Source organism: Panthera leo, chromosome A1 (assembly GCF_018350215.1).
Source record: "Panthera leo isolate Ple1 chromosome A1, P.leo_Ple1_pat1.1, whole genome shotgun sequence".
NCBI lineage: Eukaryota > Metazoa > Chordata > Mammalia > Carnivora > Felidae > Panthera > Panthera leo.
This window is the reverse complement of record NC_056679.1, coordinates 167,787,879-167,815,111: the sequence shown is the minus strand read 5'-3', so window position 1 is coordinate 167,815,111 and position 27,233 is coordinate 167,787,879. Positions and strand designations below refer to the sequence as shown.

Sequence of the window (27,233 nt, the reverse complement as noted above, 5' to 3'; positions counted from 1 at the left end):
TGATTATTCACTTTGTGAAAGGGTTTGTCATAGAGCAAGCTTTCCTAAAGCATTTCAAATTTAATTTCGTTTACAAAACATTCATTTACACACAACATTTCAGGAACAAATTTACTGAGGAAATGAGAGAAATAGTCATAATAAGATAGAGATCACATACACTGCTAACATTTATGCTTGCTTTCTCTCTTTCTGTCCCTCTCTGCAGCACTGATAGCCATTGGCCGGTACAGCATGACAATAGAGACTGTGGATGTTGGATGGTGTAAAGAAATTACAGATCAAGGAGCCACCCTGATTGCGCAGAGCAGCAAATCTCTAAGATATTTGGGACTGATGAGATGTGATAAAGTAAGAGTTACCTATCAAGTTTGTAGTTAATAGCTTTCTATGATATTCTCTCTCTCTCTCCCCCTATATGTATGTATGTGTACGTGCACATACATGTACTGTTACATCTTGCATTGCAAGATGCCTGGTTTTCTAAACTAATCTGAAGTTATTTTTGCATTTTTCTATTTAAAAATGAATTTTGTGCTTATGCAGAAAGGAAAAGCAATCATACGCACAAATTATATTTGGCCTCCTGTCCCTAAGTCCACGGACCAAAATTAAAAGTGTTTGCACATCACACAGCAATGTGCAGGGTCTAACGGTAAAATTCTTTTCTGGATTCCAAGTTTCCTGCAACAGTTAGGTGGAAAGAACAGTGCCAAACTGGTTTTTCACAATTTGAAGTGTGTGGTTTCAGTGCTCAACATGTATGTATTGTGGCAATCTGGGGGCAAGAAAGGGCCAGTGAGGGAATATTATGTGGGAATTTGTGCCTTTCTGCACTTAAGATGTCACTTTTAGTACATGATGAGAAATGGTCCCAGAGGTCCCACTGAAGGTGAGTGGCGCTGGCCAGAGATGTGAGTGTGAGTTTGGGAAATTGTGCCACGTTTAATATGGGGCCCTTGAAGACTACGAAGGAAAATGATAAAAATCTGTATTGATCACCAAGTACTACCGAGATGCTTCCATGTTTCCCCTGTAAGTCTAAGAAGTGGTTATTTGTGCTATGAACAGGAGAAAATGGAGACTTAGTAAGACCAGACCCTGGCCTGAGACCAGTCATCCAAGATTTTACTGCAGGTCTCCAGGGTCTGGGCCCAGTGCCCGTGGCACACCTGGGTGCCGTCTCCAGGCACGGGGTCTGCCCCCTGGGAACAGATCCACCTCAGACCCTTGCTCAGAAGTGCTAGCATCTTATAATAATTTACACATGTGTGCTACTTTTGCAACTGGTGACTAGGGACAGATCTAGCAAAAGAGAGTGAAACTAAATATATATGTCTCTCAAAGGACATGCATTTTCTAAATGTACCAAATTTGGGGGCCAATAGAAGAATGGCCCAAATCCTTTGTGTGCTTTTGTCATTTTTGTTAATTGACCTAGTTCTTTTCTCCAAATGCTTTAAATGCTTTAAAATCCCAGCTTATACTAGGCCTTTGCCAGTTAGTTATGTTTAGAGAGATTTTACTATATATTCTCAGCCCAACCTAAAAAGCTGGCTGACTTTGTTACTAAGCAACAGCACTTAGACCCAGGGGTTGCAAGTCTCCCTCAGATTTCACTACTAACTAACCTAATGCTGCTACTAACCCCTTTCACTTTAAAATGACTCCTCTGAGGGGCATCTGGCTGGCTCAGTCAGCGGAGCATGTGACTCTTGATCTCACAAGAGTTGTGAGTTCGAGACCCATGTTGGGTGTAGAGATTACTTAAAAAATAAAATCTTTTTTTTTTTAAAGACTTCTTTTAAAACAAGTTAAAGAATCTACAGTAGGCGGAGTATTCTAGAAACGCTAAACAATGACAGCAGCTTTGCTCAATGTCTGCCAGAAGAAACTGCTACTACCTGGGTACTACCTGAACCAAGGACGCCAAAATGTATGCGTTCAAAACGGATCTGTATATCCACAAGCACTCTTAGAAATTACCATATTTCTAGTCTGTACTCCTTAGATTTGTTGAGGTCAGCTCCACCTTCAGAGATGAATGGTAAAAGTTTATGTTCCAGTTAGTACAGGAGAAGATTATTTCCGACATATTTGCTGACCAGCATTTTGCTTATTTTAAGTTAAGGAAAGGATCCTTTTCTACCCAGACGCAAATTAGTCCAAAATGGGATGGGGAGGCTGTTCTGATTAGTGGTCTCCCTGAGAGAGTGTTAGCCCTTTCCTCTGGCGGCCTCTGAATCCTGTCTCCAACCACTGAACTGCTCTGAGAGCCTCTGGCTCCAGCACCATGCTGTCTGCCCATAGCCTGCTGTGGTGCGGCCCAGCCCAGAGGATGCTGGGGCCAGCCTTACTGCCTGGCGTCGTTAGGCTTAGGGCAGCTCAGAACCAGACACAAGAGGTTCTGTGAGGACAGAAGAAGTTTCCAAGCCACCCACAAAGTGCAAATAAAGCCTTGCACATAATCGCTTGTTTGTTGATTTAGTTGGATGGAAACCTAGAGTAAGTAGCTACTCAGCTTTCAAAATTTGTGTTATGCAATCTGTCTCCAGATTTTAAATTTTTATCAAGACTCAGAGTAACAATGTGAGTAACAAAGAGGTTAATAGATGAGGGCATGGATTCAGAGGCCAGAGTTAGGTTCACATCTGGGCTCTGCTCTTAGTAGTGTTATCTTTGGCAGTTACTCAGTGCCTCTGTTTCCTCATTTGTAAAATGAAGATAATGATAGTACCTGTCTTGTAGAGTTCTGTGAGCATTTAAGTGAATGAACATATACCAAGCCCTTAGAATAATCATGTTTGTTATATATAAAATACTCAGTGCTACTGATTATTCTTATCATCAATGTCATATTAACCTGTGTTTTGATATTTGAAATTTCCAAATGAGAAAAAATTGTACTGCCTGCTATCTGATTTTGAAAGGAAATTAGACAGGAAAAAATAAACTAAGATTAGCAAAGATGCTGCCCTTTTACTTTTTCCTCAGTTAAAATTAAGGTTATTATTTTCTATACTAAGATGTCAAAATTACATTTTTTTTTTTTTTACATACTCGACAAAGGAAAACTAATGCCTCCATAGGACAATCTGTATTTAGAATCAACTTACTAACCAGGGTGTAGGGATAAAGAAAGATTTGCAGGGTGAGAAAAGGCTGAATTGAAGAGAAGACAATTCAAATAGGCAGGGAAACAAAAAGAGAGTAATAAGAAAATAGTGGAGAAAAATAAGAATAGAAATAGAAAACACAGAGAAATCATGATCAGCATACGGACACGAAGACCCACGATTTATCTCAAGGTGAGCATCTGTGCCAACCAATAATTGAAGAACAAAACTATTTGGGTCTATCACTCTTCTCTCTGTCCTTTAACCAAATCTGCTAACCGTTAATCAGTCATCAATTTGAGCTCTTCCCCTTTCTGGACACCAACTGGAGCCAAAGGAGGAGCAAGAAACCTCAGTGGTCTACACCATTAACCCCCTTGTCAGGAATATTGTCACTGGGATCCCTGCGCTGGGGGAAAGATGGGGTTTGTGATGTCTTTGTGTCCCGGGCTTGTGATCTGCGATCCTGTAGTTCTGCGAAATAGTGAAGGCAGTTATATTTTCTTTCACACACAGCCAGTTTCATTTGGGGCCACTTATATTTAATTTGGAAGCTATACTTTACCGAACTTGAGCTTTTTTCCTCACTTGGGCTTTTGAGGAATTGAAAGAATGACAAAATGCATTGCATTTGTTGTAGGAAAAGGTGTTTTCCTCCGTCTCCCTGTTCTTTCTCTCTCTCATTTGGTAAACAAAGAACAGATGAGAAACATTCACCATATTCTTAGCAGATAAAAGCAACGTGCGCTTAGACTGTCAGACAACTTGTTTGGCTACAACATTGGTGACTTGTAGGGAGGAGTCCTCCAGCCATTCCACAAATGCAGCATTCCCTGAACACTTGTAAAACTAGGAAGTGCGTTAAGAAGCCCATGTTTGAGTAGCTGTTCCGATTGCTGGATAGATAAGCATGTTAGAGGCATTACTTTGAGTTTTAAAGCCGACGCCACTTAATCTCCTAAACTTCAGTGCATTGTAAGAACCAAGAGAAGAAAACGCTGTGTGAGACGGCTTTGATGAATTGGGGTGAACTTATATTCTTAAAGACTGTTCAAAGGCTTACTTGACCTTGGGAATTAGAGTTGACCCAAAATCACCTATCAACTTAACACGCATTTATTTGGTGATTTAGTTAAAACTGCTTGTATAATCAACGGGACTCTCTAATAAGAGTGATATGTTTACTCTGCTTTCCACAATTATAGACAGTAGGTGGTTTTGGTCAGAGAGTATTTTCACAACCTTAGAATAGAATATTCTGTAGAATTCTAGAGTCCATATAGATCTGTTTCTTCTCATAATATGATATTTTCCTCATTTCTTACAAGGCCGTTTGGATGGAGAACAAAACTGAAAAGGACAAAAAAAAAATCATGGGAAAGCTGTAGGGCAAATGGAAACGCAATGTTCAAGGTTAATGAAAAATGTTTGGGGTAACAGGGTTGATGAGAAGGGAGGGAGCCCAGTGGCATGGCATTGGCTGAGAAACCAGACCTCGCCAGAGGCAGCCTGGCTGGTTTGGGAAACCTCGGTGATAAAAAGTCGTGGTGGAAACCTCTGCAGTGTGTGTTAATACAGAAGTTCGGAGACAGAGGGCCTGAATTATGAGCAGCGAATAACATCATAAATGTAGCAATTCTCAAATGCCAAACCCTTGTGAAAAGCAGTTGGATGAAGAAATGCTGGAGCTTTTAAAAGCTCCCTTTCACTTTCTTTCTTTCTTTCTTTCTTTTTTTTTAAACTTCATGCAGAACTAATTTTACACACTGTTCATTTGATTTGAAAATGCCAGCGTCTGGGGTATCATTAAAGAGCGTTATTGAGGGAGCCACTCTTGGCAAAGCATTTGGCTTAAAAAGCCTATTTGTTCTTATGTCCCTGGAGAGTTGTAGATAGGAAGGAGAAAGTGTACCTCGATTTACCTAACGCCGCCCCTCTGCCTAGGCCGGGACCAGGTAGCTGCCCTTCTGTTGGGAGGAGGCTCCTTCTCCTTGGCCTCTAGAGGCGCCAGGAGGGTTGTGGGGGCCACATTACTGAAGGAATAGACGCAAATAGATTTTGAAAGGTCCACCCCAATGTCCTATGACCAAAGCCTCTTGGAATTTCTTTGATTTCTAGTTGACATAAATTAGAATTACACAGGCGTGAAGAGTCCGCCCAGAAAAGATCAGAGAGGCTGCTGGGGGAGGAGAAGCCTCTGTGTGATCCTATTGATTATCCAGCTGCCTTCAGGCCAGGGGCCTCTGCGAGGCTGACTATTATTGATCCACACCATGGAAATAATCGAATTAATTCATTTCTCATCAAACTACCATTGCCAAGACCTTTCTCCTCACCTGCTCCAATTCCTGAAGTACTTAGTCGAGGAGTGAAACAGATGATTTCTTTCAATAAGAAATGATTTCTTCAGGTCATAAGAAATTCTTGTTTTCACACAGAGTTCCTCATTTAAATGGTAGGGAGATTTAATCAAATCAATAAGAAGCCAACCCAGAAAGCAAGTAATAGAAACCAGTCATCTCTTTAAAGCCAGAAATCTACTTTACAGCCTTCAAATATCAAGGGCCAAGTTTTGTGTGCCCAATTTAATGTAAAAATATTCAGGAAAAATTGACCACTGCATTTTTCAGGAAGTAATTATGGTAAGAGAAAGCCTCAACAACCTAAATATTTCTGTGGAGAAAATGGAGTTTTTATCAGCTTGTTTAGGAATCAGGAGCAGGAAAGCCCTATGGGGAAAATAATATAGGACTCTGTAACTAATACACAGAACTAACTGGAAAAATCAGTTTAAAGGAAAAATAATTTGTGGGGCGCTGTGTCCAGGACTGTTTGGGTAGCAATTCAGCCATGAAACAAAGTGTGTACCTGCAGGGACTCCCCTCTTCCCTGCCATTCATGCACAGCTGTTTCCAGATTGCCCACAGCCAAAACTGAGAATTGAAAATTTATGCCTTATCAAAGAAAATAAAGTGAAAAAACAAAACGAAACAAACCGTCCTGTGCTGATAAGGTGGGAGCGGTCTTGCCTGTGTTAGACTGTGCAGCCCAAGGCCTAGGCGACATAACCATTGCCCTGACAGCCCGTAGTCATGTGCTCAGAGGGAGAGGGAAGATGAAAAATGGTGACAGCATGGCTGGGGCTCTAAAATCTGAACTGAAGTCCTTTGCTTGAAGTATCAGCATCTTGTTCCTTTTGCTGATAAAACAGTTTCTCCAGGTGATTTTCGCATAGGAACACTTTAAAACACATTTTTACAACCCTCTCCTGATTATTCCTGGTAATTGAAACAGAAAAACACATCAGCTGAAATTCAGAGGTTACCTCACAACCGCACTGTGGCGAAGCGCTCCCGTCTCCTCTTCTGCCAATCCTGGGCACCTGAAAAGCCTTCCCTGTATTTAAGCATTAAACCAAGAAACACAGCTTTATGGCAAAGGTTAAACTGGTAAGCACTGGTGTCAAACTGCTGGGTTTTTACATTCTACCTACTTCACTTGACTGCCTGTGGACTTTGGACAGCTTAATCTCTAAAAGCCTCAGTTTCACCATCTGAAAAATTGGGATGTATTTACTCCATAGGGTTGTCATGAGACTAAATGAGATATTGCAATAAAGCACTTAGCCCAAAGTCATGCACGCTGCAAGCCCTCAGTAAATGTCCACTGCTAGTGCTATTATATTTATTCATATATACGTATCTGTTCTAGAATCTGGTCTGTGATATTCAACCATGACATGAACTACCTGGCTCATGATATTGTAGCCATGAATAGAAATTCACATGCGAAGATCTTACAGAGAAGCACCAGGCCCCGAGACTTAGCAATTCTCAGAAACAAATAGAATCTATTTTTATCGTAGCTAAAATTCATTAAGTAACAATTCCACTTATTATAAAGGAGGAAGAAACTCAGAGACCAATAGGTCTCAGTCCTTTGGGGTAAACAGAGTAAAGACTTGCCAAGTTAGAAGGCCACTCAGTGTGCAGGCTGGGACTTGTTTGGTTTGCTTCTTCAGGAAAATCGACATCAACCTAGAATGCTTTAAGGGAGATTGCTGTAAGGAGCTGCTTATATTTTGCTCACTTCTATTATGGGAATGATGTATGATTTTTTTTTTTTTAGAAAGGAGAAAGCAGAGGGCCTACTGTTCCCCAAATACTGGAGGAATAGAATGTTATGTTGGAGTTTGCCTAAAGGCAAACTCATTGCTTTGTAGTAAATAATCTCCTTGGAACTTTGATTTGGCTTAAGTAATTATATGAAAGAATTAGATTGCAGGATCATATTATTTTTCTAATTTAGAAACAGAAAAGGTAACAGCAGTTTCTTAACAGGGTTCAGATTAGATCCCAGAACTCCTTAGCACCTGACTTCACAAAATAGAAATAAAGACAGCGCACAGTGGCTCAGGAGACTGAGGGACTCCTTGGGAAGGAACAGACTCAGCCCGCACATGAAACCTGGCCATCCAGGAGCAGGTTTGCAGTGAAAGTTTTATTTGGCAAGTGGTTTTTCAAGAAAAAACCCAAACTCCTTCCCCTCTCCCAATTTTTATCTATTTTGGCCATTTATTCAAGAAATATTTGTTGAGTGTGCTTGTTGGGTTCCAGTCGCGGTGATAGGAGACGGGTCAGAAAAAACAGCGAACAAGGCAGTTCCTACCCCATAGGTAGGGGAGTCACCTGGGGGAGACAGGCCAGCAAATGGGCACTTACAATGCAGTAAGACTGCAAATTAATTTTTGAAAGTGGTACCCCAAAGTATATTTCTTCTACATGAAGAACCTTGCTTTGACCCCACAACTTCTTTCAGCTGCATTCCTCTACAGTTCTATTTTCTGCCACTCTCCTATTAAACTCCTTTCTGCAAAGGATGGACTATGAACAGTCATCCTTCCTTTTTCACCACTCCTTACAGCCTTACTTCCATCCTCATCGCGCCACTGAGTCTGTTCAACATCACCAGTGACTTCCTTGTCACCACATGCAGCAGCCACTTCTCTGTCCACAATTGGTCTCATCCCTTAGCAGCTGCACGCATATGGTAACCATGCCCTCTTTCATGAGAACGCTTTTCTCTTGCCTTCAATGTCACCACAATCCTGGCTTTTCTATCTCCATCTCCCGTACTGCCTCTCTCATCTGTAAAGAGGGAATAAAAATAACACCTATCCCATAGACTATGGAGAGAAATGAGTTAACGCATGTAAACTTTCTTACATGAAGCAAGCAAGGACCATTTGCAAGCAAGAACCATGTGGTGGTGAATTCCTACCTTCTTCATCCCCATCGCTCTCCTCCTCACTAGGTTGTAAGATCCATGGATTTCTCCTTCTGTTATATTGCCAGACCCAGCCATAGGGGCTGATACATAACAGTTACCTAACAAATATGTATTGGATGATGGATGAATGGATTGTGTTTCTTATCTGCATTCTGTGTAGCTCCAAGGTTCTGAGGAGGTTCCTCAGAGTCTCTGGGAATGACAGAGCAGCTAAGAGGGCAGGGTGCCTGGTCCTTACCATCTAACTGACTTCAGCCAGAGCAACCCCACTTTTATTGCTTTGTTTTTATTTAGTTTACTTATTTGGTTTGTGTATTTATTTATTTATTATTCTGGTTTGCAGAAGTATTGTACAGCTAAAAGCAAGTTTGAAAAACATTAGATCCCACTTCCTCCTGATAATTTTATAGATTATAAGAAGTATCTGGACAGAGGGAAATTAGAAAGGTAACACCTTGGATTTAACACCAGCTTCCTGTAGCTGGGGAATTCTGAGTGTAGCTGAAAGCCCCTGGGGTTCAGGACAGTCACAGACTGAGTTCAGGCATCTGCTGTGTGATTGGACTCAGCATCCTTCAGAGCCTAACCCTGGAATTCTCTGATTTATGTAGAGTCTCTCTTCTGAAAACCAGAAATATCACTTGTTTTCAGGCTTTTTAATCTACAGATTTACAGATCACTTTTATGCAGAATAAATTTTTGTTGGTAATAAATTTGTTTTAGGAAACAGGTCAAATCCATAAATTCTACCTGATGGCAAATGCCATTTTAGAAAGATATTTTTTTTTGTCAGGTGTCCACTGGTGATTACCACCGCCCCAGGCTTTCTGTAAGAAAATAAAAACTGAAATCAAGAAAGCCATTAAGCATACAAGAAGACATTTTTAGTTCTGAGAGTTTTCTTTCTCGATTGTGTTTTTTAGCTTAACTTTGTGAGTTTAATTTAGAAACACCCAGATGTGTTCTATAAATATGTTGTACTTACCGCTCAGTTAGTGACTACATTAATTATCTTATTATGGGCCCAGTTTTTCTCAAATAGTCGATCTTTTGCTGAACCATTTAGAGCATTGCAGATGACTCACCAAGTAGCTATCTCCATCCTGATGTCCCACACGGGTCCGCTTTGGTTCTCATCTGTACCGCACATGCAAATCTATACTAAAAAATGTATGCATTTGTGCACTAGGTCAATTCCATGGCCAGCGGTCAGTGGCCTCAGAGTGGCCCTATGCAAGGCTCTACATAGAGCTTACACTTGACTTGAAACATCCTTCTTGGTGGAGGATTGCTTGGAGAAACGGAATGAAAATGTCACTAATTTCTCTCTGACAGTCTGGTTGTTGGACTCCTGTCACACTAATCTCTAATTAGAGGCTTCAGGTTGGCGAGCCCCGATTCTCACTTAACACTGCAGGCGTTTCTGTGATCTTCATCCTCCCAGGTTCTTTGCTGCTTCCTCACTGTGCTAATTCAAGTGAATAGAAAGCAATGCTAGTGTTAACAGGCTACCCACATCTCATGAAAAAGAGACAGCATGAAGCCAGGCCTGTTGTGATATTGACAGAGCATAGCACTTCCAATCATTGCAGATTCTGAAATGGAATGACTGCATTTGACAAAGTTGACTGAATTTATGAGCCTGCCTCTGTCAGGTTCATTGCATTCTCAGTATCTGTCTCTTTCTATGCTTTGGGACTTTTAGATGAGTGTTTTACCACCCAAGAGTAATATTTCTTACCTCTTTCTGTTAAAAAAAAAAATCCATCCTTGAAGGCCTCAGGGAGGTTCATGCATGAAGCATAGTGCATTGTGGGTGGCCTGTAGACACCTGACTCCCAAATGTAACAGGTAGCTTTTAGTCTCCAATAAGATGATCAATTTTTCTTCTTAAAATTATATTAAATACTTAGTCATGTGTGCCCTGTCCTTCACCTCATGGGTGGTCCCTTGAGGAAACACTACATCCATCCATGTACAGCTGAGTTTAGGGGAATCTTCCCTTCCATTAGCTATTGGAAAACTCAGGAAGTGGCCTCCTTGGGCTGTGCCCAACTAGAGATCCAAGACCAATGGTGACAGGAAGCCAGTCTGTTTTTACCACATTCAAAGAATATACCTTTTGTTTCGGGTAGGGGTGAGTATTTGTAAAAAGATGGGCCAATAAGCTGTAGGAGCAACCATTTCTTTTCTCCAGAACCCCTGACTCAGTTTAATATAGAGGGCAGCGTGGGAGACAAGTGCTTACTTGTTGTCTTCAGATAATCTTAGTTCAGACTTTGCCTTCATATTCCCAGGAGCAGAAATCACCTGTGCCCTCTGGGAACTTCACAGCTGAAAGCTTTAACCTAGTGGGTCTCAGCCCAAGCTGCACATTGGAATCTCCTGGAGGGTTGGGGTAGGGGGGGGTACTTTAAAAAACACTGGTGCCTGGGTCCCACTTCCCCAAGATGCAGGTACAGTTAGTCTGGGATATGACCTGGGCACTGGGGTTTTTAAAAGATCCCCATGGGGCGCCTGGGTGGCTCAGTCGGTTAAGCGGCCGACTTCAGCTCAGGTCATGATCTCGCGGTCCGTGAGTTCGAGCCTCGCGTCGGGCTCTGTGCTGACAGCTCAGAGCCTGGAGCCTGTTTCAGATTCTGTGTCTCCCTCTCTCTGACCCTCCCCCATTCATGCTCTGTCTCTCTCTGTCTCAAAAATAAATAAAAAACGTTAAAAAAATTTTTTAAAAAAGATCCCCAGGTGATTCTAGTGAGCAATTATGCTGAGATCCACTGTATTCTTATTTGTGTTCTTGTTTGCAGACACAGTTTAACTCATCCCACGTCAATAAATGTGTATCAAACATTTGTTATGTCTGAGTTGCTATGGGGTTTGTGGTGAAGGGCCTTGGCTTGACTAAGAGAGACAGAGGGAAGGAAAGGAATACGAAGTTGACTGTTGAGTAGAGACAAAGAGCAGGTGCTTTGGCTCACACCTAGAATCATTTTCACAGCTCTCACCAGTCTGGGAAAGACCCTTAATCTTCATTGTGGGCTCTGCCTGCAGCCTGTTCATGCATACTGAGCTACTGCTGTATCCTCCTCCAGACTTCTGGAAAGCTTAGCCTTGCTGCTGAAGAGAAAGAGTGTGAAGAGAATGAAGTAAGAGAGTGTAAAAGTCCCTCCAAATTTTTGGTGTCCTGGACCTCCCTGTTCTAACATAGGGAAACATAGGTAAGACATGGTATGTCACCCAAGCAGGGACAAGAGAAGTCCCTCTGTGAAGGGAAGAAAATAGAATCCCCAAAGAGAGCCTGCTGCATGTTGTTGGCTGTGCAGGGTCCTGGGAAAATCAATGTATCATCTGCTGTTTTATTCTTTTCTTAGTGTCCTATTTAAAATATTTTAAACTGCACTTAGATGACTCATCTCATTTACATGCAAAGTTGACATATTACTAGAATTCACATTACCCTTATTTTATCCATTTTAATATGTGCCCATCTCGGGGCCAGTGGGCACTTGCTTAAAGAGCAATTGGGCCTCTTTCGAATATGCATTGTCTGCGATGACTTTTGCTACACCTTGTGAATGCCGGGTTCCACTGATAGCCAGTACAGTTTCCCAGATCCAGGAAACTCAGAGAGAAGCAGATTCCGGAGGCGTATTGCCCGACAGACAACACTCTGCCTCTGGGCCGCCAGGAGTCAGCCTCTGGGGCTGTTAGCAGTGAGTGACATTGCCCAGGGAGTCTGTGAAGAATGACAGACCAGTGTGAGGGCAAGAGCCCTGAATTAGGAGAGAGGAGTTGAATGTGCTATTTGCAGCCCCTTCACAGATGTACTGTGGGTTCCTTACTTTTCCCACCTGAAGATAGGGGGATCCATTTTCTTCACTCCCCTTTCCTCAAAATGGAGCTATGTGAAGCAAGAACTACTGAAGTTATACACTTGAGTTTGCTAGATGAGCTGGAGAAACATTACCTTACAAAGCTTACAAAGTAAGGGACAGATTAGTGGTTTATTCTGGCTCATGAATGGGTTTCCTTTCTTCCCTGAATAATATGTGTGTATTTAACAAATGTGTACACAGGCTGATGCTTCCTTGTCCAGAAGTTCAATTAAATATTCCTTCTTTTGGAAAGCCTTTTCCAGCTCTCCTGGAAAAGGTCAGGTGCCTCTGTCCACAGCAACCTGCACTTCCCCTAGAAATCAATCCTCAAGCTTTGCTGTTGCCGGTATAATTGTCCATTTTTCTTGCCCCAAGGGGTCAAGAACCTTGTCTGTCAAGTTGGCCATTCTACCTCTGTCTGGGACACAGAAAAACGTGTTGATGGGCGGGAGACTGGAGAAAAAGCAATGCCTGTTTATGTCATGGGCAGTTGCCCTGCCAGAAGGTCCCTTGTTAGTCCTGCAGCTTCATCACGTTTCTATCATGTTTCAAAGTCTCATGCAACCACAGCTGCACCATGGAATATTCCACAAGCAAAGTGAGATCTATTATAATTTACATTCCCACAGAGCAGCCATTTTGAAGACATTGTAAAGGACTTTGAAATGTGCTTATATGTAAATTGAAATCATTTTTTGTACCATAGATGGAAAAGGGATGTCAGTGAACAGTTTACTGGCCAGGTGATCAGCTAGGCCACAGTATGGCACTTCCTGCGTCTCGCTGTTACCTGTGTGCCAAGGCAACATGGCACAGTGCAGAGAACATCTTTGCTTAGGGGTCCTGGATTCAAATCCTAGCTTCCATTTACAAGGTACATGACCCTGTGTGAAATACTAATCCTCTCTGAGCCACAGTTCATGTGAAATAAGGAGTATTAATGCGTATATGCCTGGAAAATAGTAGATGTTCATTGAATACTTTTCCCATTCCCTCCTTGCTAGAGTGGAGGCATACTTTCGTTTTACCTTTATTGGTCATTATGGTGAAGAATTAACAAATTATGTTCAACTTTTTGCCAAAGTAAACCATGCTGAAGAGAAGAAATGTGTTTGATTTATCCCCTACCACACAAGTGCCTCATTCTGATGAGCACAGTGTTTCTCAGTGGGGGGCGTAGGACAGTTTGGTTTGAAGAATTCTTCCTTGCCCGGGACTGTACTGTGAGTTGCAGTATTATTTTCATGCTATCTGGGACAACAAATGCCACACGTCACTGTGATGACAACACCAACGATAGCAACAAAAAGCTCCTCGGATTTCCATTTGCCCCCCCAGGGAGCAGTAAAGGCAGGTAGAATTTCTGAAGCCCAAGAAATTGGGTAGCATTATTTTGAGGTAGCATCATTTTGAGTCAGGGGATCTGCCCACAGTTCCCCTTCTGCCTCCAGATAACTGTGACATGAGAAGGCATGTTAAATGTCACAAAATTTCAGAATCCTCTGTGGGGCCCACCTGGGCCTGCCGCCCTGAGCAGGGCACTGACGCTGGAAGCAGAAGTGGGTTTTTGCAACGTTTTGGAAACAAGCTCATATCTAGTGACCAGTAACGTGTCTCTTAGTGTTATCCATCCAGTCTAGTGTGTCACTGATCTCCAGTAAGGAAGGCTGCCCTCATTTAACTCCAGTATGGCCTAGGCTTTTCCTTAGTACTGTCTGACAGCAGAATGACCCAGCAGAAATTACTGAACCACCAGCACGAGCTACTTTGGTGTCCTGTGCCAAATTATTGGAAACCCGAGGGAAGGTGCATCTGGAAAGAGGCGCCCGGTGATGTCGGTTGGAAAGGAGAGTAACACAGAGAATCGCCTTAGGTATGAACTTCAAAGGATGAAAGGAGTTTGGAGCTGCCATAATGCCCAGACTTTAGAGACTGCTACCCCTGTAGTGGGAACAGTCTGGGAACAAGGTGAGGTTATGTCCACTGTTTCTGATGCAGAACTAATTCGTGCTTTTGTGTTTACTCTGTACCTGTTCAGTGAACAACTACTACATTAATTTAGCCAGCAAATATTTATTGAGTAGTTACTAGGTGCTAGGCATTCTATAGGTGCCAGAGATGTGGCAGTGAACAAAACCAACAAAAACTCCTATCTCATGAGCTCATAATCTAATGGGGGCGAGAATATGCCAGGCAGTGGGCAAAGGACTGAAAACAAAGAGATGACTCAAATACTCTTTGCTGTCAAGAAACACAGTCTAGCAATAGCGTAATACATTTTAATGTTATTGATATTTTCAGTAGTGGTCACCTTTGCGTGGAAACTTTCTCCATTTAAAAAAAATGATTTTTTTAAAAAGTGATTTTAAGTGGTTTATTATATTCATGAATGTGAGTTTCATACACTCAGGTGTCAAATATTTCCCCCCTCACAAGAAACGTGTCCTGTTTTAAAACATGAGACAAAGAGGAAATAATAATCACTTCACATAAATGTTTTTTTCTGAAAATTTTATCAGAAATAGCATTTTTGAATGGTAGGTATCATTGGGGAGATACTTCAGATTTGGGCTTGCACTTAGCTGGAACTTTCTGGGGAAAGTATTGATAAGGTGAAGGAATGAGTGTGATGGTCTAGAGAGATTGTTTGAACTGAATCTCCGAAGCTCGAAGAGTCTCTTCTCATCCTTCCATAGTAGTAACAGGAAGAGAATGAAACTATGGTATGATTTACCTTAATTAGCATAGCAATTTACCTCACATTTTCAAAAAGTGCTAATAGATGTTAACTCAAAATAGATTAAAATACCAGACAAATTGCTACTACCTTGAAAAGAGTTATAATAATTTTGAAAATGTAAATTATGGTTATGCAGTCTTTGGAGAGAACTATAAAATCCAATCTTTCTTATATTTAAAAAATAACCTGTGGTACACACTTTTTTTTTTCCTTTAATCACAGTAATTTCTTCAAATGACACCACTGCATATTTCTTTAGGAAGATAGGCTGCATTTTTCAAATCTCAAGTGTAATATAGGAGTTGCCGTTGATGGTTTTCAGCAAGAGGAAAAGAAATTGAATACAGAAAACCAGGGATCATGGAGAAATGTAAAAAAATTAATCTATGTTCCTTTTTTATATTACACACATTTTATGAGTTGGAACAGAGAATTGTTCCTTTCATTCTAGCAAGTGGAGTTGTGCATGACAAAATGTCTGCAGAAATGTGTATGTAGGCGTAACAATTTAAAATGCTTTGGACCCTCCTGGTGTCTAACGCTGAACTTTTTCTCTAAGGCACCAAAGTGCTTATGGATTCTATACAAAGAGGTGAGCATAATTTGTACTTCTGAGGAGTAAATGAAAATAGCTTTAGTATAAAATTTGTCACACTGTATCGCCAGGAGACACTATAAGTAAAAGATAGAAACTTCCCTAGTGGGAACACATGTATTTCCCCTGAATAGCTTCTACCCAACAAAACTCTAAAATGGAATATTTGCATTTTCCCCTTTGCTTTGTTTTCTAGAATTTACAGAGCACAGTTAGCAAAAAGATTACTTAGAAGACATATTATATCCACAGAGGATTGCTGGTTTAATTCAACTATACAAAACCAAGTTACTGTCTATTCTTGCCCATAACCTTTGAAAGCCAGAGGCCTAACATACTCTGTATTCTCAGCTATGGGTATACCTTATTTTAGGCAACTGAAATAGGTAAATTGAATTTTGGTAAATCAAAGTATATATACAATATTGGCAGAGAAAATCAGTTAACCTGACCGTGGATGCCTTTACCAAAGTGAATAATTATCCCCTGATTTATATACTTCATAAATTTATGTTTATATATCAGTTTGCTTAAGGTAAATTGTATCTGTCTTCCCACAAAACAGTTATCACATAGAGATATTTTTTTTCTGTGTTTAAAAATTGGACCTCGAAAACAGATTGCCTGTCAATCCCTAGGTATCGGACTTTGGGCAAGCCCACATGTAGATCAGAAAAGAGGCAGCACAGAAGACAGTACCCATCTTTACAGTGGGTTTAAATGTTTTCTCTTCTCGGTTTTCTGTTATCTGTTTTCCTGGTCATTGTTCCTTGAATACTGAGTGGTCTGGACTTTCTCCCCTTGCCATGCATCCTGTCTGACCAAATGACTTCAGTTCTTTCTTAATGAGACTGCATCCTTATGGGTTTGTTTATGACAGAAGGGAGGAAGGTAACCTAACAGCAAAGTAGGGAACATCAGGTAAAGAAAAGGGAGGATTTTCTGAAAGTAGATATTTAAAACCTGCACTGTTCCATTAAGGAAAGTTCTGGAATCACCTCCAGAGACCAATAAGGTAGAATAGACTCTTCCTGTATATGATGTATGTTTTAAAGCTTACTTCTCACCCTATGATTATTTTATTTTGAACACTACAACTAATGATACCAAGGTTCACTTCTGAAATATCTCAGAAATTGAACAATATGGAGCATCACGACAGAGAATCAGTCACCCTAGCATATCGTTAATTAACTCATGCACCTAATAACCATTTGCCAAGTGCCTGCTCTAATAATAAGAGCTACCATTTGGGGACCTTTTTAAGTCAGTCACAGTGTTAAGCATATCATTACACTTAAGCCTTACAACAATCCTGTTACTTTTAAGTAGTTTTATCCTGTGTGTATAGTTGAGGAAACTAAATCTTAAAGAAGTAAAGTGAAATGAGGGTTCAAACCTGTTTCTGGTCGACTCTCAAGTCCATGGTATGAACCACAGTTGCCATTTTTCTTCTCTACGTTGCACACAGCTTGACAGCCTTAAAGGCAAGAGACAGTCGCTGGTCCCCAGAGGCTCTACTTATGCAGGTGGAAGCCATAGGCAAGTAAAGAGATGATTACACAGTGAGAGTGCTTAAATAAAAGAAAGAACCATGCAGGGTGCCCACCACAGGTGCACAGAGAAGGGGGTACCTAACCCTTTCTGGGAGATAGGCTTGCTTCGGGAAGGTTTCTTGAAGGAGGGAATTCCTGAGCCAAATAAGAGTTCCTCAGGGAATCGGTCTTTGTGTGATTAGTATTTAATGTCTGGTTTTGCCTTGCTCTTGAGTTTCCATTTCTTACTTGCCTTTTGGTATTTTTTTTTTTATCATTCTTTCACTAATAACTAGGCCTGACTTGTGGGTACAAAATGATCATGGCTCTTGTGGATTGTACATTGGGGCAGGAGAAACAGATATTAAATTAAGTAATTATAAACTAACTTTATAAGTGTTATGAAGACAAAGTGGGCAGTGTTAGAAGAGTAAATAACCTAAAAGCCTTACCTAATTTGGGGTGGGGGGGAGCAGGGATAGGGCAGTGAAATGACATTGGGGAAATGACACTGAAGCTAAGAACTCAAGAGTAAGTAGGAAGTAGACATGAAGAGAGGGCTTTTAGGGGGAAGTGGGTAAAAAACTATTCCAGGTAAAGAGAATAGCATGTGCAAAGACCCTGAGGCCAGAAAGAACTTGGACAGTTTGATCATCTGGGATTAAGTCAGGTGACTGGAGTATCAAAAATATGCTACCGAGATACATAGAGCCAGACGGCGCACGGCCTTCTTAAGTGTACTGTCTTAGGCTGCCTCAACCCAAGCAAAACTTAGATCATAAATTTAAATTAAAAAATTAAAAATGTTGCATAAGAATCCTCTTAAGGCCATCAATTCATATTCTCAACTCTAATTTGTATATCAGTTTTTCTTTTTTACTTTAAATGATTTTCTTGTTTTTGAAAACAATGTTATACATCATAACTATCACAAAAAGAATTAACTACATGGTTTGGTTGAATTTGGAGTGAAAGTTGATTTAATACAAGCAAGTCTTGAATAGAGAGGTGTTCTGACAGATTAAGTATCATCAGTGCAATGTTGAAATATCAATTCTCAATTTAAAAAAAAAAAGATTATATATAACAGTTTTCCAAATCACCCAGAAAACATCATGTTATCTCAGAAAAGTGTAGACGACTGAATGTCATGGTCGTCATACTTCTAGGCAGGCTTTCAAAGCAAAAAGCAAGGGTTTGATGTTGTTTTAGGCATTTCTTGGTGGTCCTGATCTTTTTCAAGAATGGACAGACATGGAGAGGGAGCACAAAATTATGTATCATAAGCACCTTCTTTCAGACCACCTTACTCAGTATAAATGAAATATTGATGCATTTGAAAATGCCCAGGTGTTCAATAAAGATTTTAAATAAAGCTACCTAAAAGTTGTGGTTCTTAGGTTAATCATTTATTTATCTAAAGGATGAAGGAAGCTGTCTACTTGTGTGATATGAACTGCAATCAGCTTAAAAATAATTGACAAATTAATCCCTTCACAGCGCAGCAATTGTAAAGGTGTTAGTTTTAATTAGGCCTGTCTGATTGCCTTGTCTAATCAAGAATCAAGGTGGTATCTTTGATGGTTAAGGTCTATTGGGGCCATCCCTGACCTGCCAGCCATGTATGTTTTAATTATTGATTCCTCACATTTCAGCCCTTTTCACAAAGGGACTTGAAGTTTGCAATGCCTTAACATTTAAAGGGAAGAAAAATAAACATTTCCCCCAACACTTCCATCTAGATTCCTGTGGATCCTCTCTACCACTCTACAGTTTTGTCCTAAAAAAGCTGTCAGGTTGATGATGTAGCTAAATGCACATTAGAATGCTATCTCCCTGCTGCCTCTCCTCCCAGGCACTAGCTTTTCAGTAGGCATTGTTAAGATCTCAACAAGTCGCTATCATTTATGCTTCTAGAAAACACATTTGATTTCTTGATATCCTATGTCTTCTTTAAAAAATCCCTGAGGGTGAATGTAGTACTCAGGAAATTGGGAAGGTCAGGCAAAAAGGGACACATACCTTCTCACAGAACACTGGCTCACATTGCTGACGGGGAATGAGGTGAGAGTTCCTGTTACCACCATTATTAGCACGTCAGTCAGAGGACACGGGCAGTGGGCGGTCTCAGCCGTCCCGTCCTGTGCTTGACGATGGCTCTTCTTTGGTTGCAGGTCAATGAAGTGACAGTGGAGCAGCTGGTGCAGCAGTACCCCCACATCACCTTCAGCACCGTGCTGCAGGACTGCAAGAGGACCTTGGAGAGAGCCTATCAGATGGGCTGGACCCCCAACATGTCTGCTGCCTCCTCCTAACACTCCTGCTCCCGTGTAGGTCCACCCGGATCAGTCAGCAGGGCGGAGAGGAGCAGGAGATTTGGGGCAGGCGATCCCTTGGAAGGGTTTTAACTGTTCCACGTGTACGGGTGTACCCGAGTGTGTATATTTGTGTCTTGTTTGCATACTGCATAGCATAAGCGCAATTGCTATTTGTTCCCAGGTGAGCTGGGTTTTTTTTTTTTCCTTAAAAATTAAAGATTTCAAAAGCCACACACACCTTTTAGTTTTTAAGTTCAAAGACTTGTTTCTCTAAAAATTTTTTCTTCCTGTAGAACCAAAAAAACATCGGTCTATTATTTTGAGCTTCTAACTACTGCCTTTTGAAGACGCCCCAAAATAAATGCAACTGTTTTGTCTTTTGATGGGATAGAATCGTGCACTTCTGATGATCACCAGACCAGAAGTGATGTTGCACTAATTGGAAACCAGGAAACCAGTACCCTGCAAAATTTCAAGCACGTACACACATATACGTTCTTACACTCCCTCATAAACATGCACACGTGCGTGCGTACACAACTCCAGGGCAGTTTCTTTCTAGACCATTTCTGACACGGGGGCCTTCCTCCAGGTCACTGAGGAGACATGTCATCCACTGTGGCTCTGCCTAACTCACTGTATCCACAGATGGTCAACTTGCTATCTGGAGATGATGTAGGGACTAGAGAGAATTAAGCCTTCTGTGAAGTTTTTATATGGAGGCAACGATCTGAACTCCCCTGGCCAGCTCACAAAAGTTAATTATTCATTATTTTGCAAATGTGTTCTGTTGAGTCCTGAATATTTCAGTGAAGTTTTGTGTTAACGTTGTGTTAGCTTTTATTTCATGGATAGTAACTGGTCCAGATATATTTTAATGATATTTGGAGCTAACCTTAGCATTCTCCACATTAAAGGCACCAATGTAATTAATAGTGCGCAGTTATTTAAAAACAACCCTACCGATCATTTAATTATTTTTTTGTTAATTTTGGTAATTATGAACGTGTATTTCTGAAATTTGGAGGTAGTCACATGAATAGAAAATTAATGAGTGAGATATAAGTAGACAATGTTCCTATTACTTTCTTTTTTTCTTTTCTCTCTTTTTTTTTTTCTTTGCTTTGCTTTGAGCTTTAGAACAGGTTTTATGGATATATGCATGTTATTTTTGAATAGTTCTTGTGCTACTGCAAAGATCTATTGCTGGTTAATGTATGAGTTAAGAGGAAAAATTAGAAAGTCTTTTCATTAAGATTTTGTTTACACTTGTCAGAAATAAGCATTTCTTTGTTTAAAGATTGCCAGCTTTCAGTTAAGACAATATCGATAAGTAAATGAATATGTGTTTTGATTTCACACATCTTTACAATTAATTCATAGTAGGGACTCAGGCTCAAGTAAACTTGCCTGTGTCTAGATTTATAATCAAGACCACAGGGAGCCTTTTTAAGCTAAAGAGTGATTATCTTTCACAGTAGAGCTAGATATAAAACCCTGACTTGTGAGTTTGCTATTTATTCTCCCCCAATGTGGACATAACTGGTTTTTTTGGTCTTTAACAGATATACTAAGGTTTGAGTTTCACTTTCTGTAAGCCCCAATATGGCTAAAATGATACTAGCTGTAAGAAACAAAATATAGCTTTACATTCAAATACTATTCACTTATTTATAAAGACTCCTTTTTTGTAAACACTGTTTCCTTTGATTACGTCAACATGTTTCTGATGTGGCATTGTTTTGCTTTTAATCCCAATCAGTTAAGAAAATCTACTTAGTAAGCACCAAGGGTATTTTTTCCATCACTAGATAGATTACTAATTTAATTTGAAAGGAATACAATTTGTGTAAGATTAAAAACTGTTTATTATTAATAAAAGAGTTCATCTTGCACATCAAATAGTATCGTTTTCATATTCATTTCCCCACCACTGAAAAATATTTTAATTCACAATATTTTAACTGGTTTTTAATCCAAAACTAATTTATAAGACAGTATGTATAGAAATAGTAGCTTGAGTGAATAAGCAAAAGTTTAATTTTTATATACGTCACACTATATTTTAAATAGTTAAAAAAAAAAAAGAAGGGAGAGCCATTGATGATATGGATGGTGCCATTTCAGTTCAAAGTTGTCATCTTTAGAGTGTTACAGTTTGCTTGTCAAATGGTTTCAGAAGTGTAAAATTGATTTTTTTTATAACGTTGCGTTGTTTGAATCTCAAATACAGCACTATAACATGCTTTAGCTTGGGGGTGGGGTGGGGTGGGGAACTTGCACTTATTCTTTAAGATGTTGACTAATCCAGAAAGCCTGATGCAACATAACCTGGAAAACTGCTTTGGTATATTTGTAGAAATCTGTAGAAACATCATATCCAGCCTCAAAGCATTAATCTCAAAAAAACAACCAGAAAAAAAAAAAAAACATCACCTTGAGTGATCCTGTGATGGTTGTTGAATGTGTTCTCATTAGATGCTTTGAAATGAGGCTTAAAATGATTTCTGGGCAATATAGTTTCTTGTTTTGCTTAGAATGTCATAAATATATGTGAACACGTTTAATGCAGGGCTTTGTATCCTCTCCAAAATGTCAACAGTATTTTCAGAATAAAGACTATGAAATATATTGCTGTAGTGAAAAATTCTGGTCCTTTGTCTTTAATGTCTTTTTGAGTGGATAAAGGAAATTCACCCAGTTTGTAGTTTCTATATTTCCGTGAATCTTTTGACCTTGCAATGGGTTGCAATAAAAGAGAAACAAAATACTTTGTCTTTTGTTTTATTTTAGAGACAATAAATGGCCTCCCTGTTGCTGGTTGGGTGTGATGCATGCAGCGGTCCACATCCTTGTGTGTTTCACTCCTGACTTTATGTTGGTTTGACTAACCAGGATAATGAACAAGACTGGGTTTAGGAGGTTCTAATTTGGCCAGTGATTACTGAGATAGATTAAAACCTTAAGGGTTTAAACAAGTGGTTTGTTTAAAATCCCATTCCCTAAACAGTCATTCATTTGCTTTGCCATTTATTCAATTTTTCAAAAGTAAACAGTTAAATTTATTGAGTAAAAAACATGTACCCAGCACTGGTCATTTAAAGATAAATAAGACTTATTCCCATCCTTGTTTCTCATAGCCTAGCAAGGAGACATTCTTGAAAACTAGCAATGGCAGTGGAGTACAATAGGTGTAATAATAGGCATAATTAGAGGGCACACATGAGACAGAGTAGCAGCTTTGGAGAGGAAGAGCTTCACAGAAGAGGTACTTCTAATGAGGGCTGAAGGAATAACAGGAATTTACAAACTTAGTGTGGGGAGGGAAGGGAGAGCAAACCTGGACGATGGAAAAGTATGTGCAAAGTCATGCAGGAATGAGACAGCAAGGCAAGTTCAGGGTGTAGCCAAGTTAAGGTAGGTAGCTGGGTAGGTAGGTAGCCGGCCAAGTGAAATAGAAAAGTATGTTCCGTAGGGGCAGAGAGTAGAAAAAGCCTCTACAGAAAAACCAAGCCTAATCATAAACTTTTCATGGACTACTAAAAAGATTGGATATGTAGGGAAGGAAGATCGTTTCCACTAGAAAAGTCTTGCCCTAAATTCTTTCAACAAGTAGAAATTTAAATGCAGGACTTCTATTTCTGCCAATATGTTAGAATGAAGATCCTGAAAGATTTTCTGCTATGTAACCTCTGAAATTTTCAGTAAAATAATTTTAAACCCTTTTACCTTTAGAAAAAAATTTAAGTTTATTCATTTATTTTGAGAGAGAGAGAAAACACACGTGCACACAAGTGTGGAAGGGAGGAGGGGGGGAGAGGGACAGACAGAGAGAGATGGGCAGAGAAAGAGAGAGAGAGAATCCCAAGCAGGCTCCACACTGTTAGTGCATAGCCCGACCCATAGCCCAACACCGGGCTAGAACTCACAAACCCTGAGATCATGAGTGGGACGCTTAAACGAACTAAGCCACCCAGACACCCCTTTTTAAACCTTTTTAAATGACTAGCTGTGCCTGCAAGAAAGCAAAAGGAACCTCTTGTGACCAGGAACAGAGTAGGGACATCAATCAAGAACAGGGGTCAGCAAACTATGGCCCCAGGCCAAACCTGGCCTGATATATATTTTTGTAAATAAAGTTTTATTGGAACACAACTACACACATTTGTTTATGTCTTATCTGTAGCTGCTCTTGTGCTACAACGGCGGAGTTGAGTGACTGTGGCAAAGACCGTGCAATCTGTGTTCTAGAAAATCCTCTGGGTGATTGTGATGCTTGCTAAAACTTTTATCTCTAGAGAAGCTTGGAAACTTGCAAAATCTGGGAGACTATACTGATCACTGTAGCCTAGAGAATGTGTATAAAACTTTGGGCCTGTGGATAATTGGGACACAAATCAAGAGTTCACGTCACATAAAACCAGGATCCCTGAAGTGAACTAAAATAAAACAAAACAAAAATTGAAGATGCAAATAGTCATTTTCAGCCTTGGCTAGTCTCGAGTTATTTTGTTTTTTTTTTTAAGGTTTTCTTGAACATTAATAGCCACTGGCTACCATTCACATGGTTTAGTACCTGAATCTACAGTACTTGCATAGTTTGTGTTGCTTATTTGTATTTTAAAAGGATTCATTACAGGAATGCTCATTGCCTGACAAAAGCAAACAAAAATCATCCTTTGAGAAAGGTACCCTTAATCCAGTCCTTAAAAGAACCCCCCCCCCCAATAGAGTGGCAACTAATTTAAACTCACAATCTAAAATCACAGAGAAATTTTAAAGAATTTTTTTTAAAAAAAGGGGGGGCGCCTGGGTGGCTCAGTGGATTAAGCATCCAACTTCAGCTCAGGTCATGATCTCATGGCTTGTGAGTTCGAGCCCTGCATCAGGCTCTGTGCTGACAGCTCAGAGCCTGGAGCCTCTTCAGATTCTGTGTCTTTCTCTCTCTCTCTGCCCCTCCCCCGCTCACACACACACACACACACACACACACTCTCTCTCTCTCTCTCTCTCTCTCTCTGTCTCTCTCTCTGTCTCTCTCTCTCTGTCTCTCAAAAATAAACATTAAAAAAAAATTTTTAATCACAGAGAACAGAAAATAAACCAACACTAGTCGCTAGTCAACAGAAAAAAAAAAAAAACAAACACACATCTGCAAAGGCGTCAATATTAAATTTTCAAGTCCATAATACAAAAAGTTTTGATACACTTAAAGATATAAAAAAGTTATTTAAAACACATATAAGAAAAAAGCTATCAAAAAAATGAACAGATACATTCTTAAAAGAGCTAAATAGAATTTTTAGAAATCAAAATGTAATAATTGAGATTAAGGGGGCGCCTGAGTGGCTCAGTCGGTTGAGGGTCCGACTTCGGCTCAGGTCACGATCTCACGGTTTGTGTGTTCGAGCCCCGCATCCGGCTCTGTGCTGACAGCTCAGAGCCTGGAGCCTGCTTCTGAGTCTGTGTCTCCCTCTCTCTCTGCCCCTCCCCCACTCATGCTCTGTCTCTCTCTGTCTCAGAAATAAACATTAAAAATTAAAAACAAAAAAGAAATTAAGATGGAAGGCTTGAATAGTAGTGGTATTCAGCCAAAGGGGGAATTTGCAAACTGAAAGGTAGATCTGAGTAAAGTGAAACAGAAATTAAAGAAAAGCCTTTTTTTTCTTTTGTATGGATAATTTCCATGTGGATGACTGAGAGATTAAGACACATGGATATAGTATGAGACTTTTCCAAACAATCTCTCTAATCTCACAGAAGAAAAAATGAAATAGGATACAGGCAAACCAGAAGAGACTTTTAAATACAGAGAACACTCTGAGGGTTGTTGGGTGGGGGGATGGACTAAATGGGGGATGGGCATTAAGGAGGGCACCTGTTGGGATGTGCCCTAGGTGTTATATGTAAGTGATGAATCACTAAATTCTACTCCTGAAACCATTATTACACTATATGTTAACTAACTTGGATTTAAGTAAAATTTAAAAATTAAAAAAAAAGATAGTGGAGTTTCCATTTTTTGGAGAAGAAAAAAATTTTTGGAGAAGATCGAAGTCTCAGTTTTGGATGAGTTGATTTTGAGATGCTTATTAGACATTCAGTGAGTATGTTGAGTATGCAGTCAGATACGGAAGGTCAGCTCAGAAGAGGGACTTATCGGTGGCATTTAAAACCATGTATACACCTGTCTGTAACCATCATACTTGGTCATCACCCATTAATTTAGCTGGAAAGAGGTCTAAGGACTGTGTCCGGGCATGCCTAGATTTGGAAGACTGGAAGAGCAAGGAAATTGAGGTGGAATAACCTGAAAGGTAGGAAGAAAACCTAAAGTGTGTTCTATCCTAGAATCAAGTGAAAACAAGCAAAATTAAGTAAGCTGTTATTTAGGGACACACATGTATTTATAAAAAGGAGGAAAGATAAAGGTAACAACTGCCAAATTTCAGAGTGGTGGTTACCTCTGTGGGGAGCAGACAGTGGGTTGGGATTATAGGACCTCACAAAGAGACTTCAAAAGAATCTGTAGATTCTATTTTATAAATTGAAGGTGGCTTCAGAGTATTTGTTTTATTAATCTGCTCCATAATGTATGTTTATGTAAAAAAATATTTTGTATCAAATATCTTATTAAATTTTAAAGGAAAAGGGTTGTATACCTTGTTTAAAATGATTGATTATCAAGAATTGTGAGGTTCCCTCCTGGTTTGGTAGTGGAGGTTAGCTCCGTGTGAAGCAGGGTTTACACAATCCCGTGTCTAAATGGTGACAGAGGTGGGGAACACAGTAACTCACCCTTCTCTTCTTGTGCGCTGGGAGCATAGTGTTGCCCAACTTCCTGGTTTCTAGCCGACTGTCGTTGGAATTGTGAGCAGAACAGCTGTCCAAGTGGCGGTGAGGCAGCTATGGGATTTCTTGCAGACTGTTATGTCATTACCACAGGAATCAAAGGACCACCACACTGTTTTGTAAAACAGTGGGGGACCCTTTCATTATCACTTCATTTTTAATTACACAGATAAATCTGATATCAAACCTTTTAGTGATACAGAGACTTGTCTGATAATGTGATAACCTATCGCTGAAACGAGCAGTTTTAGGGTCAAGTCTATCCGCTTCATTATATGAATAAACCACAGTTGATTTACCCGTATTACCAGTGGTGGATTTTAGGTTGCTTTCTGTTTGGGGCATCATGCTTCTAAAAATTATTTCTAGTTTCTTGATATATTTTGTAGTTATAAATGCAGCAATATAGCTCCCTCAGTCCCTGAAATGCAACCATCTCCAGAAAATAAACTTGAGCACAGTAAAATCATCTCTGTAACAACTCCAAAGAGCATCCCCCTTTTTATGATTCTTCTTGGATAATAAAACTATGTATGGATGCCATCAGTCCAAGAAAAGAGAAACACCCAAAGGGCAAGTGTTTGTTTTGGCTCTTGTATTCACCACGTGATAGATGTTTCTTGTACTTTTCCCCATTTGGCATCACTTGAGAGATCTGGACATGAGAGGCATTAACATTGAGTGACCTGGGAATGCCTAGCGAGACAGGCTGACGGGCACTCGCTCAGATTCTTTCTCCAGCCTTAAATCTCCCAGTGGTGTGTCTGTGGCCCTGTGTGTGTGTGTGTGTGTGTGTGTGTGCGCATGCGTGTACACGCACATGTGCTCATATGTAACATCCAGTCATAAATGATGCCTACTGACGGCAGTCTGTTCAATCTTCTGTTCTTTGAAGTTTTTAGTGATTAACATAACG

At 40.1% G+C, this 27,233-nt stretch overlaps 1 protein-coding gene across 2 annotated transcripts in view; it reads left to right on the top strand.

The window, feature by feature from the left end:
* FBXL17 (F-box and leucine rich repeat protein 17) overlaps window positions 1–22,235 on the top strand; it is a 496,901-nt gene extending 474,666 nt beyond the window's left edge. For both annotated transcript variants that reach the window (XM_042944694.1, XM_042944688.1), the window contains 2 exons: window positions 209–351; window positions 19,322–22,235. In XM_042944694.1, coding sequence (XP_042800628.1) covers window positions 209–351; window positions 19,322–19,462 — 284 coding nt within the window. In that variant the 3' untranslated portion in view covers window positions 19,463–22,235. The remainder of the gene's footprint in view (window positions 1–208; window positions 352–19,321) is intronic.
* The last annotated feature ends 4,998 nt before the right edge of the window (window positions 22,236–27,233 follow it).